The 17,881-nt window shown below is 40.2% G+C and overlaps 1 protein-coding gene across 4 annotated transcripts; it reads left to right on the plus strand.

The window, feature by feature from the left end:
- Positions 1-8,877: 8,877 nt before the first annotated feature.
- adad2 (adenosine deaminase domain containing 2) lies at positions 8,878-17,751 on the plus strand. 4 transcript variants are annotated; one of them, XM_034605729.1, is made up of 12 exons: positions 8,878-8,963; positions 9,862-9,867; positions 10,362-10,494; positions 11,206-11,356; positions 12,696-12,834; positions 13,391-13,519; positions 14,106-14,256; positions 14,643-14,813; positions 14,962-15,176; positions 15,629-15,860; positions 17,181-17,313; positions 17,446-17,751. In XM_034605729.1, the coding sequence occupies exons 3-12, from the start codon at positions 10,370-10,372 to the stop codon at positions 17,554-17,556; spliced, it is 1,557 nt and encodes a 518-aa protein (XP_034461620.1). In that variant the 5' UTR covers positions 8,878-8,963; positions 9,862-9,867; positions 10,362-10,369; the 3' UTR covers positions 17,557-17,751. The 4 variants fall into 4 exon arrangements, with proteins under 4 accessions (XP_034461620.1, XP_034461621.1, XP_034461624.1 ...); XM_034605730.1 differs by having other exon boundaries at positions 14,718-14,813; XM_034605733.1 differs by lacking the exon at positions 14,962-15,176 and having other exon boundaries at positions 14,659-14,813.
- Positions 17,752-17,881: the final 130 nt, after the last annotated feature.

Here is a 17,881-nt window from a genome sequence, read left to right on the forward strand (position 1 = left end):
TGAAGACAGTGATGCTTCAGAACAGGCCTGAAATATATATATAGCGGCTAAGTGGCTTGATGAGGTGGTACAAACACAAAACAAGACAACAGTTTACAGCCATGCAGGCAGATCTGTGGCGGCTGCAGATGTGTTATTTGATGATGTGATGTTCAAGCATTTCGTCCATGAACGTGACCGTTATGACAGCTCTGCAGGAAAGGTCCAGGGATTAGAGCAGATATTAGAGTTCATCTCCAGACCATGAATGCCAATCCTCTCAATAGGTGATGAGATATTTCATTTTCGGACCACAGTGGTTGACAGAAGGACCAACATGGCTAATCCTGGAGCCGTGTTGCTGCTGGCACGGCTAAAAACTGCAAGGTTCACCAGGGTACAATCACAACGTATGATGAAAATGTAGCTTTTTTTGAAGTGGTATTAAATATCGACATTTTGCGGTCGTGAAAACAGGAGGTTTGACTTTTACTTATCTTACCTTATGCGATGTCAAACGGTCTTAGAGTAAGATAAGTTTGGGATTAAGTGATGCAGATGATTGACCAGGCATCTGTCAGTTTTCTTTGGGAGTGTAGACAGATCATCTCTGTGCTTCACCTCGAGATTACAACAGAGTGGTCAGGTTTTTATCTTGGACCAATGAGAGTGCATGTGGTTTCAGGAAGGGGAGTCACCTCACCTTTTGATTTGATTCCAGGATTCTCTGGTCAATAACGTGCTGGTCTTACCTGCACAGACGCATCAATCATCTCAAATGCGATAACAAAAGGTCAACATCTGTTCACCTTCACTTATAGGAATGTATTATGATGACAGGAGGGTACACGCCACTACAGCAATATTCATTCCATTAAGACATTTAAAGCACATATGAGTTGTGCAGTGGTGATCATCATTTCTGTCGTGTAAACCTTATAAATCCTCTTCGCACATGTTCACTTTAGTTGAGAGATAATATGGATTATGGATTATTTTCAGAATAATGTCATTATACTACAAGAATTAAATTGTAATTCAAAGAGAAAAAAGTCATCAGTTTTATTTTTCAATCTTTTCAAAGTCCTGATACTTATGATAATGTGGTGCTGAAGTATTTTGCTATTTGTAAAACCTATATAACCCCAAAAATATAACAAGATTCTCCACATCCCTCATTTTAGCACAGGCAACAGACTGGTTTTCTGATATTCCTCCCCTAAAATTACATTTAAACTATAATTATGACTTTATTCTCATTATAAAATGACTTTTCTCTTTTGCAATATTAACTCTTGTTAAATTGTAACTTAATTCTTGTATAATTATGGCTTTTTTTCTCGAAATATTACAACTTTGTTCTCATATAGTTATGAAATATTATTCTGGAAAGATCGTTTGATATTTCTCTAATGATTTTGTCATGAAGAAGAAAAAAATCTGAAACTCTCTACAGATAATGATCATAAGAAGAGACATTTTCTCACCAGACAGAGATCATGTGTAATATGACACAACTTGCAGCCGGATGTTCTGCTAATGCACAGATGATATACTTCACTGCACCGGCTGAGAGTATATGTTTCCATATACACTCAGGAAACATGAACTATACATGAGCGTGTGCTGTCTGAATGTGTTTTTGACTGCAACATTTTTTCGTTCGATTTTCCACTGTTTCGAATTTTTAAAGACATATTCTCTCTGAACTTCTCTGCACTTCTGGTCTCTTCCCCCGGCCACCTTTCATCTCTGCTTTATCCGTCTCTTGCACCAATTCTCCTCTTCTTTTGGACGTATGCAGAATATGAGTGCAATTTGCAAAGACTGTGAAGTGGAGGGGATGCTCTAGTTAACAAAGAAATGTCTCGAGCAAAATGAGAAGGAGATGCTTTGGAGGAGGAGGAGGAGGAGGATGGTGGAAAAAGAGGAGAAAGGTGCATTGGAGAGGAGAGGAGACGGAGGAGAGGAGAGGAGAGACAGAAATGAAGGGGGAGGCAGGGGGAGGTCAACAGAAGGAGAGGCAGATGCTCGTGCCTCGGATGCCTGTGTGCGAATAATTATCCTGATGAGATTCACCAGGAGCGGCACAAAATCTCTGTGTCGTGAGTTATTCCTGACGTCACAGAAAATAAAGCCGGACAAAGGGTGATTAAGTTTTATATAAATATGCAGGGGTAGATTGTGTCTGTATGGTATATGGTGGACTTAGCGTGCCGCTATACCTGGTGTTTCTCCTTCACCCGTGTCTGGTTTCCTCCCTCCTCGTCATACACGGCGTGAGAAAGTAGAGCCACGTCATTTTAAAGATGCATGAAGCAGCAGCTGCAGAGAGTCAAGATGAGACTGTAGAAGAGAAAGAAAGAAGCCTTGGCTCCTTATAAACCTTCAGTTTCTATCTGCTGAGGTGGAAAAAAGAAAAGAGGAGGGTTTCCTTTTTTTGCTCTGACACTGTGTCCTTCCTGCTGGATTAGATTTAGACGCCAGCTCAGGTTGTGTCAGTGAACTCATTCTCACACTCTCCCTGTTGGGTGATATTAGGGCCGCGGTGTTCACCCTTATATCAGTGGACGTCCCTTTTTTTGAGATTCCGCAAGGCACATTTAGATGGCTGCACATCAAAAACACAGAATCAGCACCCGTCTCTTTCTTTGTGCTCTGTTGAAAGAGCTCGATCTCACTCTCTCTACGATCCACTGCATTTTGCTGTGATTCAAAGGCAACGCAGGTGCTGTGTTGTGCGTGCATGCAACCACCTGTCTCCATTAGCTGTCTATTCACACAACACAGACACACACACAGACGAACCACATTCACACAATCGCAGCATTTTTTTTGCAAAAAGCCTGCTCGTGACCCTTATCAAGAAGAACATTAAACAATCAATAATAATTGATCCATAAGTAAAATGGCTGCCGTCAGTCAGATTACATCGCTTCATGCACTTTCACGTGCCCTTGGATGCTCAGCGGGAGAAGGAGAAGTTCACCTCTGGAGATTTCCTGTCAACCAAATATGATGTGTTTTTCTTGGGCAGATCCCATGTTTTATTCTGTTTGAATTAAAGTTGCTATAATTCAACATATCAACAACAACATCTTGTTCCGTGTGTCTCTTTGAAGGTGATGGTCAAAGAGGATTATCCCTCCCTGCATCTACAAAGGTTCTGGGGTCAGATCCTTAAAGACCCGTCACACACACTGTTCTCTGAATTTGACCATTACCTTCAGGCAGACGTTACAGAGTGTAAGACCAACCGCCTCAAGCTCTCATTCATCCCAACGTCTATGACACCACTCATTAGGAAACATCTTGATTCAGCCATGTACAGTATCTCATTATCCTTTGCACTTTGTCTGGCACATTTTACACTCTGGTCTTAGGTTTTAATGCCAGTTATCGTTTTAGTGTTTAATCATTATCACTATTCTGGGTCTTACACGATATGTCCTTGTCAACTGTTTCTTGTTGTTTGTTGTAAAATGTACTGTTCTGCAGCTGCTGTAGCACTTTGGCCCAAGAAATTTTTTCCCATGGGGACAATAAAGTATATTTCATTTGATTTGATAGAACTTTGAACAGCTGCCCCTCTCTCTCTGTTGAAAGGTCAGAGGCACAGCATTAGTTGATAAAGGCCACATGTAAAGAACTGCAAACTTACATCCCCTCCTTTCCAGAAGGAGGCGCCGAGTGGTTAAGCAGAATACTGATAACACCTCCTCCTACCTTATAGGCCGAGATCCGGCCTTTTGCCTCTTGGTTTGTTGTGTTTCTGCCTTGTGTCTTTTGACCACTGTCCTTCCGCCTATACATCTGCAGGTCAGTAAAGTGTGACATTTCATTTTGGAAGAATGCAATAAGTGAACTGTGTCTTTTCACAGGAATGTGTTTTAACTGACATGTCTGCCATGCAAGCAGATCCAAGCTGAACACTAAAGTCTGCATGCTAACACTGACGAGTCTTAAATGTAAAGTCTTTTCTATATGTCCACAATTCTAGAGTAGAGTGTTATTCCTCGATGAAGATATCATGAGCACTCTTATTAGGCCCTTATTTTGAAAATATAAGCACAAAATGAGTAGTTGGCCATGTGGTCACCAGTGGAAACTGTGTTGAAGCCTCCACAGTTTATTATAATGTGTTTTTAAACTTTAGTCTACGTGATGTGGGTGCTTGGTCACTGGTATAGCCTAACACACTTTAACTTGATAATCATAAACCTGTGATGAAAATGAAACGTGAAACATTTATATCTGAAAATGAGTTCATGTGTTGGATTCCCCTAAACTGTGATCACGATAAAAGTCAAGCATCTGCACTTGGGTTTAGGGACTTGTTGTTCTGAATATCTCAATTTCTAACCAGCTTCAAAGAAAAGAAGAAAAAAAACAGACTCATGTCAAGTTGTCAACTTTATAATCTGGATAAATCTTTAATCCACATATGAAGAGCAGGGCCCTGATGATGACGCTTGAGGAAAAATTAAGGGATTACCAACGTTTTTATGATTCATGCTGAGGGGGGGGATAAGAACGTGTGAACCAATTTGCACAGCAATCAATTTAACAGGTGGTGAAATATTTAACTTTTAGAAGCTTGGGGGATCTGCAGAGTCATTAAAACAAATGTCTGCTATATATTTCTAATCAACCCATTACAGTAACCTATTTCCAATATATTTCAATTGTATTTCTTTCAAGTCCATGCATTTGGACCTAAAATGATCATGATCTATTCATTGGTAATCCACTTTATGTATTTAAAATGTTTCCTAAACTATTGTCCTACACTATAGTATTGTCTAGTACCTTTTGAATTTTATCGACTGTATAGGTTTGCATCATCATGGTGTAATAATTAACAAAAGCGCAATGTCTCATAATATTATTATTAATATTAGACAGGAGGACTTCTAGCTTCTTATACTTCTTCTCTGTCTCTCTGTCTCTTTCTCTCTCTCCCCCTCTCTTTCCTTATCTCCCTCTCCCTCTGTCTGTCTCTCTCTCTGCCTCTCCCTCGTCTCTCTCCCTCTCTCCCTCTTTCTGTCTCTCCCTCTCTTTCCTTATCTGTCTTTCTCTCTGTCTCTCTCTCTTTCTCTCTGCCTCTCCCTCATTTCTCTTTTTCTCTCCCTCTCTCCCTCTTTCTGTCTCTCTCTCTCTCTCTCTTCCTCTCTCTCCCTCTCTTTCCATATCTGTCTTTCTCTCTGTCTCTCTCTCTCTTTCTCTTTCTCTCTCTCCCTCTCCCTCTGTGTCTCTCTCTGTCTCTCTCCCTCTCTCTTTCTGTCTCTCCCTCCCTCCCTCTCTGTGGGATGCTGCTTCTGATTTGTAGGTCATGTGTGAGCATCACAAATAAACGGAGAGAGTGACTGAGCAAAGGACTTTTACCCTCTAGTGGTGAGCCTGGGGAAAGGCCTGTCAAACTCAGTTTGGATGAAAAAAATATGAATGTCCAATTATCCCTGTTCACTTGTGCATGGAGGTAGTGACCCAGTTGGAAATCAGTTTCAGATTTTCCAGATTTCATATTTTATTCACCAGAACGCCTCACACACTTGAGTGGGAATATGCCAGTTCGTCTAAGTTTTCTTTTTCGGACGTCTGATGTCTGACTGAATAAAACGAGGAGACTGAATCAGACGCAGCGGCTCATGTGGTATTACTGAGAAATTAAAACTTTTTATGGTAAATTCTTTTAAGATGTTCACCATCCACCAAATCTTTGCAAAAATTTTTGAAAATACATGACCCTTGGGTGCAAGTTGCTTGTGCTATAAATGATTGATTTTAGTAATTTAAATTCAACACGGGGGGAAGTGCACCCTGTCTTTTTCATTTCAGTATTAATGATATCCATCTATATACATGATGCTTTGTAAACAAAAAAATCAAGGCCAAAAAGGTCAATGAATAAAAGCAACTCCTTTTAGAAAACATCAATTAAACATTCCTCTGTAAATATGTAATGGGATTCCAACTATTCCATCATAAAAAGAACACTTTTAGAAGAAATAACATGAGGATGATAAATATTTTCTTACCTCCATGATTAAAATAACCTAATTTACTGTCAACATGCTCCTCGCCTCTGGAACTGCTTGCATGAGGAGCCGAAGGCACCACAACTAGTAAACACTTTTAAAAGAGATTTTTAAAACCTACCTCTTTGGATAGGTGGGTGGCTGTGGCTCTGAAGCGAGAGCGGGTCGTCCACTGTACCCAGAAGGTCGGTGATTCAATCCCTGGCTCCTCCATGGCAACATTGGGCAAGAGACCAGACCCTAAATTCCCTGACAGCTGGGCCGGGACTGTGAGATAGAAAGAAAGAAAGAGTATTTGTGAATGTGATATCTACTGTGGACAATAAGACTTCTTTATTTTTAATCTTTTTAGTTTTATTTCACTATTATTAGTGTTTAATTCTGTCCTATTCTGACTGTACTATTAAGCACCTTGTATTTCAACTTTATATGAAATGCGCTATATAAATAAACTGTGATTTACTTCAATGATTTAGAATATGTTGCTAAATTATCATTTTAATAACTGTTCTATCACAAACAATACGCATGACACACACTGTCTATGTATTATCAGTGGGAGAAATCATTGTGAAGCATATAAAAAATCTAATTGGTTGAAATTCAAGTTTTAATTTCCACTGCTAATTACCATGGATACATCAGTGGTGTCCCTGACAGTGCATAGTAGTGTTTTATATCTCACACATAGACACACACACATGCAACACAATCACACTTCTCACACACATACGCCGAATGGCATATGTTTAGAAAAACTGTCAACCGGCTCAATATTTCACGGTTTTCTCACTTGTCCATATTCCAACGCTGAAGCTGTGACGACGTATTTGGGAAGCGCTGATGCCCCTGAGAAGGAAAAAGAGAAAATATTGAATTGAGCTGTGGTGTTGATAACGCATGCCACCACTGCTTCATTATTTCCCATTAGAAAATAAACAGGGAAATCTCCCTGAGCCTGTGAGCCAGTGTGTGGGTGTGAAAAATAGAGAAAAGAGAGGAGAGACAGAGAGAGAAAGATATGTCAAGGGATGGAAAGAAATGGAGAGAGACAAAGAGAGGGGAGCCAGGGAGGGAATAGGTAGTATTTAAAATGAAGATGACACGTGGGAGAGTTTCCATTGTGCCTCAGCGGGCTCTCTGGGGATGGGAGTGACTTAACATTTCACAGCCTCATGTGAGACGCAGACACACTGAGACATATGCACACACGTACACACACACACACACACACACACACACACACACACACACACACACACTCATAAGACAGCTTCATTTGGTTCAGGAGAAACAGATCTGAAGGCTTTCGTTTGAGGTGAAGGAAAGCGAAATAGAGTTCAGTGTTGAGTTTCCCAATGATCAGGGGAACGTTTCTCTGCTGCAAATAATGACACACGGTGGCTGAGGTGTGTGTGTGTGTGTGTGTGTGTGTGTGTGTGTGTGTGTGTGTGTGTGTGTGTGTGTGTGTGTGTGTGTGTGTGTGTGTGTGTGTGTGTGTGTGTGTGTGTGTGTGTGTGTGTGTGTGTGTGTGTGTGAGAGAGAGAGAGAGAGAGCGTTTTAATTTCAACAACTGCATACTCATATCATCATGGGAGCTTTTTCCCATTATATGTTTTTGGTGTTTATAGTGTGTGTGCATGTGTGTGTGTGTGTGTGTGCAGCACTACAGATTTAAAATTCATAGAAATCATCCACCCTTTCTGTACCTGTTTGCTTATTTACTAGGAATATACATAAAACATGACAGATGTGCCCTTTCATTTCCTCACATTCCCACGATTCAATTTAAATTCTACTGAAATGGTCACATCCCCACAGATGTCCCAGTGCAAACGGGGATCTGAAACTATATGATGTGTTCTACGTTTTACACTGAGGGTATGTTAAATACTTGTACAGCATTATATGTTCAAAAGGATATAGTTTTTGTACTTTTAGTTTGTGATTTAGGTTGGGCCTCTTAGTCCCAGTCGAGGGATGCTGCAGCTTTTTATGATACAATGGTGGTAACAGCTCAGGGAAGCCCAGTGTTATATACAATGTGTTTCAATACATCCTGTGCACAATGCCTTGTCAGTTAAGAGGTGATTTCCCTAGTTTGGGGTCAACTCGATAGATGATATGTGATATAAACAGTAGCAGCACAGAAACAGAGCTGAACATGGTTTGTACGATGAATAATTCATGTGCAGTCACTTTTATCACTTATAGCTCTTGTACTTTATATTCCTGCCTTTATCTTTGTCCTTGTACTCACAGCACTTGCTTTTTAATTTCCTTTATGTTTCCCCTTATTTTTCACTTAATATATCCGTTTGTTGTGCACCAAAAGCAAATCACTTGTATGTTGAAAACCAACTTGTCGATAAATATGATTCTGATTCTCAACAATCACAGAAGACATATGGCTGCAATGCTCAGTAAGATAGATACTTAATTGATCCAGAGGGAAATTTAGGCAGTAAGTTCACTGCAGTGAGATGAAAGTCTAGCCACCAGATCTACTACAAATCTCTCACTGTGACGAAGTATGTGCTAATATACAATATTTTAAGTATAAGAATATAACAGCAATTTAACAGAAGGATCAATGTATATCGATATATTGCTTATGCTTTGCTCAAAGAGGTAAAACATGTCATCGATCTACCTCAGATTTGTAAAATCAATGTAATTCTGTGTCCATAGAGAAACATTTAATAACCACCCCGGAACAAAAATAATATATAATTTTTTTTAATAAGCACTTTTGACATAAGTGCACATGTTTATAACAATAAAAACGCAATTTGCACCAACATATGAATATTACACATCTTTACTATCTAAATACACCTGCTCTGTGTGGCTCTGGGTTCAGGCAGCTGCAGGACACCACAGTGACCACAGCACCACCTACTGTTCTCCTGTTCTCCAGGGTTGAAGAAGGTCCAGACACTGAAGGTAAACTTTTAAACTCTATGAAGCCGCCATTTATTTGTTCAAAGTTAAAACTGCTTCACCTCAAACTCAAGTCGCAGGGAAACGGTTCAGCGTTTTGTCCCCCCCGAGTAACTGCTCTGGACACTTGTTTTCTGTGCTAGCAACAACATGCTAACGTTAGCTTAGAAAAAATGTAGCTGCTAACTAGCAAACCTCTTTTTAGAGTATTTAACGGTGAAACGTCCAGAAGGCAGGTGGACATTAGTTTGCTGACGTGTTTCAATTATCTGTAAACTCTTGTATGAGTCCTGGCACAGAGGAATCAGGTGTTAGCCCGTGTTAGCAAGTGTTAATTGATTAGCCTCCATTAGCTGAGTGAATCTTTGGGTTAGCAACAGGTGTTGTGTTCACTGGCAATTAATGTTTGATTTGACTAATGAGTCACTTGTCTTTGTTGTAATGGTTTAATCATTTGGCTTTAGATGAAATAGAACTATTAAATATGCACGGTGACATTTTTAAATGTATTTTCTCCCCTCAAAATGTCTAAAATACTAATAATCTTATAACAACTTTACTTATAAGGCGTTTTTCTTAGCAAATAATTAGAAATTAATATAATTAGTCCATAAAGCAGAAGTTAATCAATTTAAATCACACACAAATTAAAGTAAAGTAATATTTTAGACATTCTTTAAATGCATTTAGAAGAGATTTAAAAGATACTAATGCTCAATATGTGAGATATATTTCCCCAATTTTGGGGGAAAATTGAAAAAATACATTTTAATTGACATTATTTTATTAAACCGCCTGAAATTCTATGTTGATAAGTTTATTGATGAATCCAGTAAAGGTGTCAGCTCATTGGTAAATGTGACTATTTGTAATTTTAACATCTCTGTGCTCATCTCCTCAGGTTGATGTTGGTCTGTGAGATCCAGTGTTGGCTTTCAAAACTTATTATATTATATATACAAAATGATATTCAAACGCATTAACATTCATTTACGTGCTGTTGAATTGCAGAAAATTAACACCAAACATAATGTATCATTAAATATCATCTGATGAATCTGATTTAACTCATACTCAGCCTATTGATGTCCATTTATGTTTAGTAGATAAATGCATAATAAAAACAATAGAAACTGGAATCATTTTAAGGGCTTATGTATGAAAACAGTAAGTATAATGGGGAACCAAATAATTAGCTTGTTTTTTGGAGTTGTATAGAATGTATAGTTTTTGGGAATAATAAATGTCAATATTTAATTTAAGCTTCTTGAATATTTTTCATTCTACAACATGATAATCATCCTGTATTATGCCTGAACTGTTAGGATTGCCAGATAATACATGTGATTAATTTTTCAATCCTAATCATTTGTGTGTTTGTTAGGCCACCTGAACTTTAAGTGAAAATCATGGAGGACCGAGAAGCATTTAATTACAGGCCAAGAAGAGGTGCTGCCAGTTTTCAGTCTCAGCCAGACTTTGAGTCAAGCTCCCAGTTTGGTCTACCAGTTTACAGCGGGGCTTCTGGGCTGAGGTAACATGAACAATTTTTTTGAATGCCGTTAACTAACTCTACGAGAACAACCAGCTTAGCGATAATTGTACATTTGGATAAGAAATGTGTTCCTTGAACCCTCCTGGTCTCATAATCTAAAGAAATTGTTCAGCACATCACAGCGGGGACCTTCTAATCCTTTCTTCAAACATTTCAAATGAACTGTCACTATCCTCTCTATCCCAATGGTACAGACTTAAACATTATCGGTGTCACTTCTGCGAAAAATCATTAGCAGTGCACTATAAAGCTCAGGCCAATAAAACCAAGCAGTAGCTGTTCTTTTAACAGTAGTTGTCTTTTATTGTTTCAATAAAAACTGCTTGTTACTGAGGCTTGTTACTGAGGTTTCAGAGCGTGTCTGAGTGTGTTACTGGAACTCATTAATGAGTGCACCCACAGTTCCAGGACTGTGGACATCCCAGTGGCTCATTTGGTTGTGACAACCTTCATGTGCTTGGTTTCAGGTACAGACAATGATTAATTGGCTGTTGAGCCTTTGAAGAATGCCATGCTCTTGAGTCTCAACCTAAAACCCAATGCTTGCTTTCTGCTGGGCACTTTTCATGTAGACGTTTTTTTCCAAATGTGTGGGAAATGTTGCAACCACTCTTGATTAGAAATGTTTGAATGTTTAATTTGCCATCTTATTTAATGTTGAGCTACTGTGTTGATGTTGTGATACTTGAGCCCTCAGAAAGATGCAGATGCCTGTGAAGACCATGACCAGGCGGAAGAGGTGTTACTTTCTAAAGGAAGTGACAGACTCAGAATGGAGAGGGCTTCCACCCCCAAACCTAAAGATAAACTTGGTTCCTTTAACTTCCAGTTGGGAGATGAGGTAAATAAATGGAAAGAGTAAGGCCCAATCCCATTTCACCCCTTGCCTCTACTCCTACCCCTTGTTTTCGAGGGTTATCTTGCCCCTTGAAACGGAGTCACAAGGGGTAGTGGTTGAAATCTTCCCATACGAATTGGGACAGTCCTTCAAGAAGCCGTTACGTCATCAGTAGTCGTCGCGAAAACCCAACACCTCATCAGTAGTCAATGCGAAAATACGGGATTATCATTTTTTTTAAATTTTTTTAAGGTTGTTGTGAAAAAAGTGACCATAATACATTGTAATGATATTAAACTAAGACATTACAATCATTATTGTAATTTTTAAATCCTTATTAATGAAGAACATTTTATATATTACATTTGTGCCGGTGATTCGCAAGGCATTCTGGGTACCCCTCCGTTTGAATTGAGGGTCTGAAAAATCTCCGTTTGGAGGGGTATAGAGCCCTGCGCCTCGGCCCTACCCCTCCATCCCAACAGGTATTGGGAGTGGGGGTGAAATGGGATTGGGCTTAAATGTCTGAATTTCCCACAACTTTATCTGCTGTTTTATATCCAATAAAGGGAAGGGGTTATTGTTTTATGTCCAGGGCCTTTCTGTGTAGAGTTTGCATGTTCCCCCCGTGCCTGCGTCTTCTCAGGGTTCTCCAGCTTCCTCCTACAGTCCAAAGTCATGCAGGTTAGGTTAATTGGATTGTCTAAATTACTCGTAGGTGTGTATCTGAGTGTGAATGGTTGTTTGTCTCTGTACGTCAGTCCTGTGATACTCTGGCGACCTGTCCAGGGTGTATCCCCACCTCTCACCATATGTCAGGAGGGATAAGCTCCAGCCCCCTGCCACCCTCAAAGTATAAGCAGTATAGATTATGGATGGATGGATGTTATTGCTTCCCTGAGACTTTCAACTACAAATTTGATTTCAAAAATGAAAAGCTGACAGCAGCTGTCACTCTGTCAGCTTGTCACCTCCAGTAGCTGATGTTTGTGGATGAAAACCTAATATACATATAGCTTGTATGTAATTGCCTGCTCTACACAGAAGGTGTCCTTCACTCAAAACCTGTGATGATGTCGAGATAAATAAGATGAGATGACATCAAAGTGAAATCTCTCAACATCTGTGATGATTAACGGCAGATTACTGGCACAGTACAGCAGTTTATGATGCCATTCCTGGAGGGCTTGAAACCCATCTGCAGCCACCCACCTTGTCATCTGAGCTACGAACAACAGAAATACATTCTCAGTCTCAGATTACACAGCCCATCTTTTCTCAGCTCCCAACATTATGGCTGTGTCTTCACACGCTTTCAATTAACACTTTTGTTGTGTTTAAGGATGAATACTCAGATGATGAGCCAACTGTCGTCTCTCTCCCTGCTGTGTCACCTGGGGCAAGCATAACCCAGGATGAAGAGATCATCCTGGACCAGATCAAGGACTTCGAGATTGAAGACAATAGCACAAAGCCTGAAGGTGCAGTAGATGTCAGCATTCAATATCTCATTCTAGTCCGGATATGCCAAAAAATACATCTCGCCATTGCTTCAAACATCATGAATTAGTATCCATGTAGTATGTTAAAGAAGTTCAGTGGAGCCACATACAGAGCTCTACAGCTTGTCCAGAATATTTCTGACGGTCTGGTTTTACCAATCTTTCACACAAACCCTTTCTGTTACCACTAATCTGGCTTCTAGGTCTGTCACTTTTTCAATAAAGATTGGATGTATTTGACAGTGCAATGTATTTAAATACCCCAGACAGGGTTGAACACGTTGCTCTGCTCATCAGGGGTGCCTGGCTGCTTCATCACCTGGGTGAGATCGCTGGTTCTTTGTCATTTAACAGTGCTACTGGATTCCTATTGCAGGTTACGTCCAAGTTCAACTCTCTGCTGCTACTGAAGCCAATTGAAGAACTGCTCCCTCTTACCTCAAAGCCACAGTCAAACACTGTCATCTGGACTAGTAACTCTTCTCTGTCCTGGTCACACCGAAGTAGAATAAACTCCCCACTGCTTTTCTTCCAGTCTGGCAAAGTGAGTGGCACAAGAAACACATGGCAGCAATAAGTAGTGAGAAGTTTGACAGCCTCCTGAAGATGTTTCCTGAATTCCACGACTCCAAGAGCCACATGGCGGCATTTGTTTTGATAAGGGGTAAGCTCATTGTACACCTTTTTTAATCAATAATCACTGTATCTCGGCACTGCAATAGAGAACAAAAAACTAAATCTTTTAGTGTCTAGAAATTCACAAACAGAGCCCGTACCAAGGAGAGGTCATTATCGCAGTAGCATATTAAACGGCTAGACATGATCATTTTGCATTCTAGTGCTGATCATGAAGCTTTCCAAGCATGAAAAAAATACATTTCATGGTCAATTGTTGGATATCACACGTTAAGACAGCTATTTTCCTTCATATGATGGTGCAGACAGTTAATTTCTCTCTTTTCTTATTCAAGCAATCCTGATTCATTGTGACCTGTGAGTTTTCAGTCAGAGGGCGGTTTGAATGGAGACGGATGAGGATAGCATATAAATTATATTTCACTCTTGCTTGCTTCTAGGTCTTTTATGTTCAATCCAGGCTTTTGTTAGACATGTCACTGCTTGTTTCTGTGGCTCACCTCACTGGAGTTAAATGCCCTTCACATGTCAGTCTCCATGTCACATCTCAAACATGAACTAAAGCAAAAAGGTAATGAAACACTGAATGAGAAATAGTTAAGTCTCCTCTACAGAAGTGTTGGATACTGCAGGTCGACCCTGTGAGCATTACAAGGTGGTGGCACTGGGGGATGGACGTTCAGGCTGCACCCAGCGGCTTGGATACAATGGGACAATGGTCCATGACTGCCACGCCATCATCATCGCCAGGCGGGCTCTCCTAAGGTATAAACTACCAATATGAATTGTTTACAGGACGAATGACCTCCACCGTACATATGTCTTTATACAGGCCAAAAGTGATATTTTCTCGTAGTATCCATTGTTTTATTTCAAATTGAACATGCTCAAGCGCAGAGCCTGCACAACAGAAAACTCTCCAGATACTTGTGGATCCTGACTGTAGTTACACGCTGAATTTTTGAATTGCTGGAACAGGAAATCCCCCATTTCTAATTTATGAAATCTTAACTTTAACTGCTAATAAATGTGTAATGCATTTTTCTCATTGATATTTAAGATGAAGTCATGTCATGTGTTTTCCTTACATGTTAAAGTAGGCTGACTTTCTTGAAAATGCTGGTGTGGCTCAAACTGAGATTTGTGCTCAGGTTTCTGTACAAACAGCTTCTGCTCTTCTTTGGTGCTGATCCAAATGCCAAGGAGAACTGTATTTTTGATAGCAGTGCAGAAAGCCATCAGCTTCCGCTCAAACCCAAGATCAGCCTGCACCTCTACACCAATCAGTGTCCTGAAGGATCCGCTAAGGACTTCTGCTTCAAGTACAGAACTTACTTTAATTGATAAGAACTGGGAATTACATTGTGTTTTTGATGTATTCATTTCTATCGTCTTGGTATATGTTTACCTTGGCTGATACAGTAAATATATCTAATAAACTTATAAAATACAATGTCATGTTCTGCTCAGGGGCTCTGTGAACAACTCTTGGACAGCAATGAAGCTGCTGTATCACGCCAAGGGCCAGCTGGTCCCTATAGTCTACCTTGAACCAAGTTTTTGGGGCGCCAGAGTTTGCTGCATGTCCAGTAGTGACAAGCTGTGTCGCTGGTCTTTCACTGGGGTTCAGGGTGCATTACTGAGCCACTTCATTCAGCCACTCTACATCACCAGCATGGTGCTAGGTAAAAAGCCTCAAAGCAATTGATCAGCATTTTTGGAATTATTTTTATTTGCTTTCTTGCCTTAAGAGTTGGATTATTAAAGTCTACATCTGGACGCTAAACAGCAGGTTCCTGCTCCAAACCACGAAATTATCTGGTAGATGTTACAACTTCGTCAAACATGTGGACAGACATGAGTGGTGTCCATCTCTTCGTCTAACTCAAAAAATGGCGAAAAAGTGTCTTAACTCTCCCTTTAAATCCAATTGTAATAAAGTTAACTGAAGGTTGTGTTTTGTTAACGTAGTTAATTGGTATTTTCTATCAAAGTGGTAGGATTTCTTATGCTGTCTTAAACGTAACGCAACTATTGACAGTTTACTAATTGTTGTTCAGATTTTACGTGGGTTAATGTCTATCACCTGTGTCCATGTAAACCCCTTAAACATACATAAATTTGTGTTGATTTGAAGGGGGCCAGAAGCTCGTTAACGTAGAGGGGTCTGATGTCACCAACGTGGATGGTGATTTATGGGAGGAGTTTCTGCCACCATCCTACAAGAAACACAAAATCGTCTGCCTCAGTGGCGACTACGTGGGTCCCGTTGTGACCTCCTCACAGAACAAGAACCTCAGCATCAACTGGTGCCTTGGTGACAAGGATATTGAAGTTCTGGACAGTCGCAAGGGCTACATTGTTGATGGGTAAGATGTAGATGCTTTGTAGAGAACATCTGCACACTGTCTTTCAGAAAAGTGCATGTCATTTAGAAGATAGTAACCTTAGGAAGTGGATCAAATGTGCAGGAAGTTGTCTCTGCATCTAAAATGTAGGACCAGTGTAATGTCCTGTTTGAGTGTCTTGACCTGACTGTACCTTACCTCATCCACACTCCTTTAGCCAGATCCGTGGATATGGCAGAAGTGCTTGCAGAGCCCGCTGCACTTTGTTTGTTTGTCAGATCAGTGAGGTCTCCAGCTCATGCCATCTCTTGGCTTTGGAGCTGCAGACAAACCCTGATGTCCAGTAACTAGAGTGTGACACAGATGCAGATCTCACTGGAGGCTGTGTTGTCCTTGAGGGGAGATTACAGCCTAAAATAGATTTGCGATCCTGCTCGGCGCTCACAGCTGCATATTTCAGCCTCTGTCCTGCAGCCTGAACTGTTCTTTTTTTAAGCGACACTGGGTTAATGTGTCAGTTTGAGTTTTTGTAGCGTGTAAATGGAAAATAGAAAAAAGAGGTGAAGCGGAGCAAGAATACCTACAGAAAAACATTAGAGCATGAAACTTGTTTAATTAAGTGAGGTTAGAAGCAGCCGGCCAATTATTCCTCACTTCTTTCAGCTTTGTTTTTCAACTGTGAAGCAATTAATAGTTTGCTAAAAAATTTGGCTTGCACCCACATCTCTTGAATTCCGCTAAAAAGAATAATTTATGTGGAAAATATGTTGGTAATAAAAATTAATAAAGGATGTTTTGAGTAGGGTCTGGAAACTCATGGTGGAGAAAGTGTAGTGATTAAATAACAGACCTTGAAATATTTTGACATCAGTCACCCTGGACAGCCATCTGCTAATGCCAGCTTCTGTCAATGCTCAATAACACACTTAGACTTAGTCTTTACCTATAGAACTGTCCCCAGGGTCCCTTACCAGGGTTCACCGTGGGGGGTGGGTTTGCAGCAAAAGTTTTTTACTGTTAAAAAGCCACACGTGTTTTTATGTTCAGCACAGCTAAGCCTCGATAGCACTGGATGTGGAATCATTATTTAGAACAAGTACATGAAATGACCTAACATCACTAAGAGCAGTGCAGAAATAAACCCACATTTATATTTACAGTTTCTTGCGTGTTAATACTCAAAGGGTGATCGACCAAGTCCCTCACTGGTGCTTCCTGTCTGGGTCCATATGTGTTGTCTTCTTGTTTCACCTGGAATATTTTAAATGCACCAACATATAATACAGCATATCCAAGGCAAACAAAACAACTATGGTGATTTATATTTTTCTTATTTCCCAGCTCTCCCTATATAAGTGGGCCTGGCTTTTCCAGCAGACTCTGCAAGAGAGCCTTCTACAATTACTTCCTCCGAGTTGCAGAGCTGGGCGGGCACAGCTATCTGCTGGAGCTTCCAACCTACCACAGCGTCAAGGTGTGTGTCGGCTTTACGTTTTTACAGCAAAGCTCATTTGGAAACTGTTGAACTGTAGAGCTCATCAGACGCGGCCATGGTGAACGTGCAGTGCTTTCTGCAGTTGTTAATGGCTTGTTGACTCTTTAATAGGTGGAAGCCGAAGTCTACCAGGCAGTCAAACTTCTGGTCAAGCAACACTTTGTAAACATCAACGTAGGTCCGTGGAATTCAAAAGAGATGGTGGATTGCTTTCATGCTTGAACTCTTTTTTTTATTTTATTTTTTTATTTTTTCTTCTTCTGTAAAAGTTTATCCAAGTTCCTCTTGAGATTTTGTTCAATGTTCTGGAAACAAAACATCCTTTAAAGTAATTTGATATTTATTTTCATGTATAGCATTGGTGGTGTTTTCTGTTTGTGTAGGTGTGAAAAATAAACTGGACCTTACCGCACCACAGTGAAGTAGTCAGTTTGAATGAGTTGTGGGTGGAAACATGCAGCTTTTGGGCTAAAGCTTAAGGGAAAGATTTTCCTCGTCCCTGTCAAACAGGATTGAGCGACATTTTCACCCTGTCGTTGTAGCCAAA

Source organism: Hippoglossus hippoglossus, chromosome 14, assembly GCF_009819705.1.
Source record: "Hippoglossus hippoglossus isolate fHipHip1 chromosome 14, fHipHip1.pri, whole genome shotgun sequence".
In the NCBI taxonomy this organism is placed as follows: Eukaryota; Metazoa; Chordata; class Actinopteri; order Pleuronectiformes; family Pleuronectidae; genus Hippoglossus; species Hippoglossus hippoglossus.

Excerpts from the sequence above, each read along its gene's own strand:
- adad2 (XM_034605729.1), top strand. The coding sequence starts at position 10,370 with ATGGAGGACCGAGAAGCATTTAATTACAGGCCAAGAAGAGGTGCTGCC. Across the intron at positions 11,357-12,695 it reads ACTTCCAGTTGGGAGATGAG|GATGAATACTCAGATGATGA; the intron begins GTAAATAAATGG and ends GTTGTGTTTAAG. Across the intron at positions 17,314-17,445 it reads CAACCTACCACAGCGTCAAG|GTGGAAGCCGAAGTCTACCA; the intron begins GTGTGTGTCGGC and ends ACTCTTTAATAG.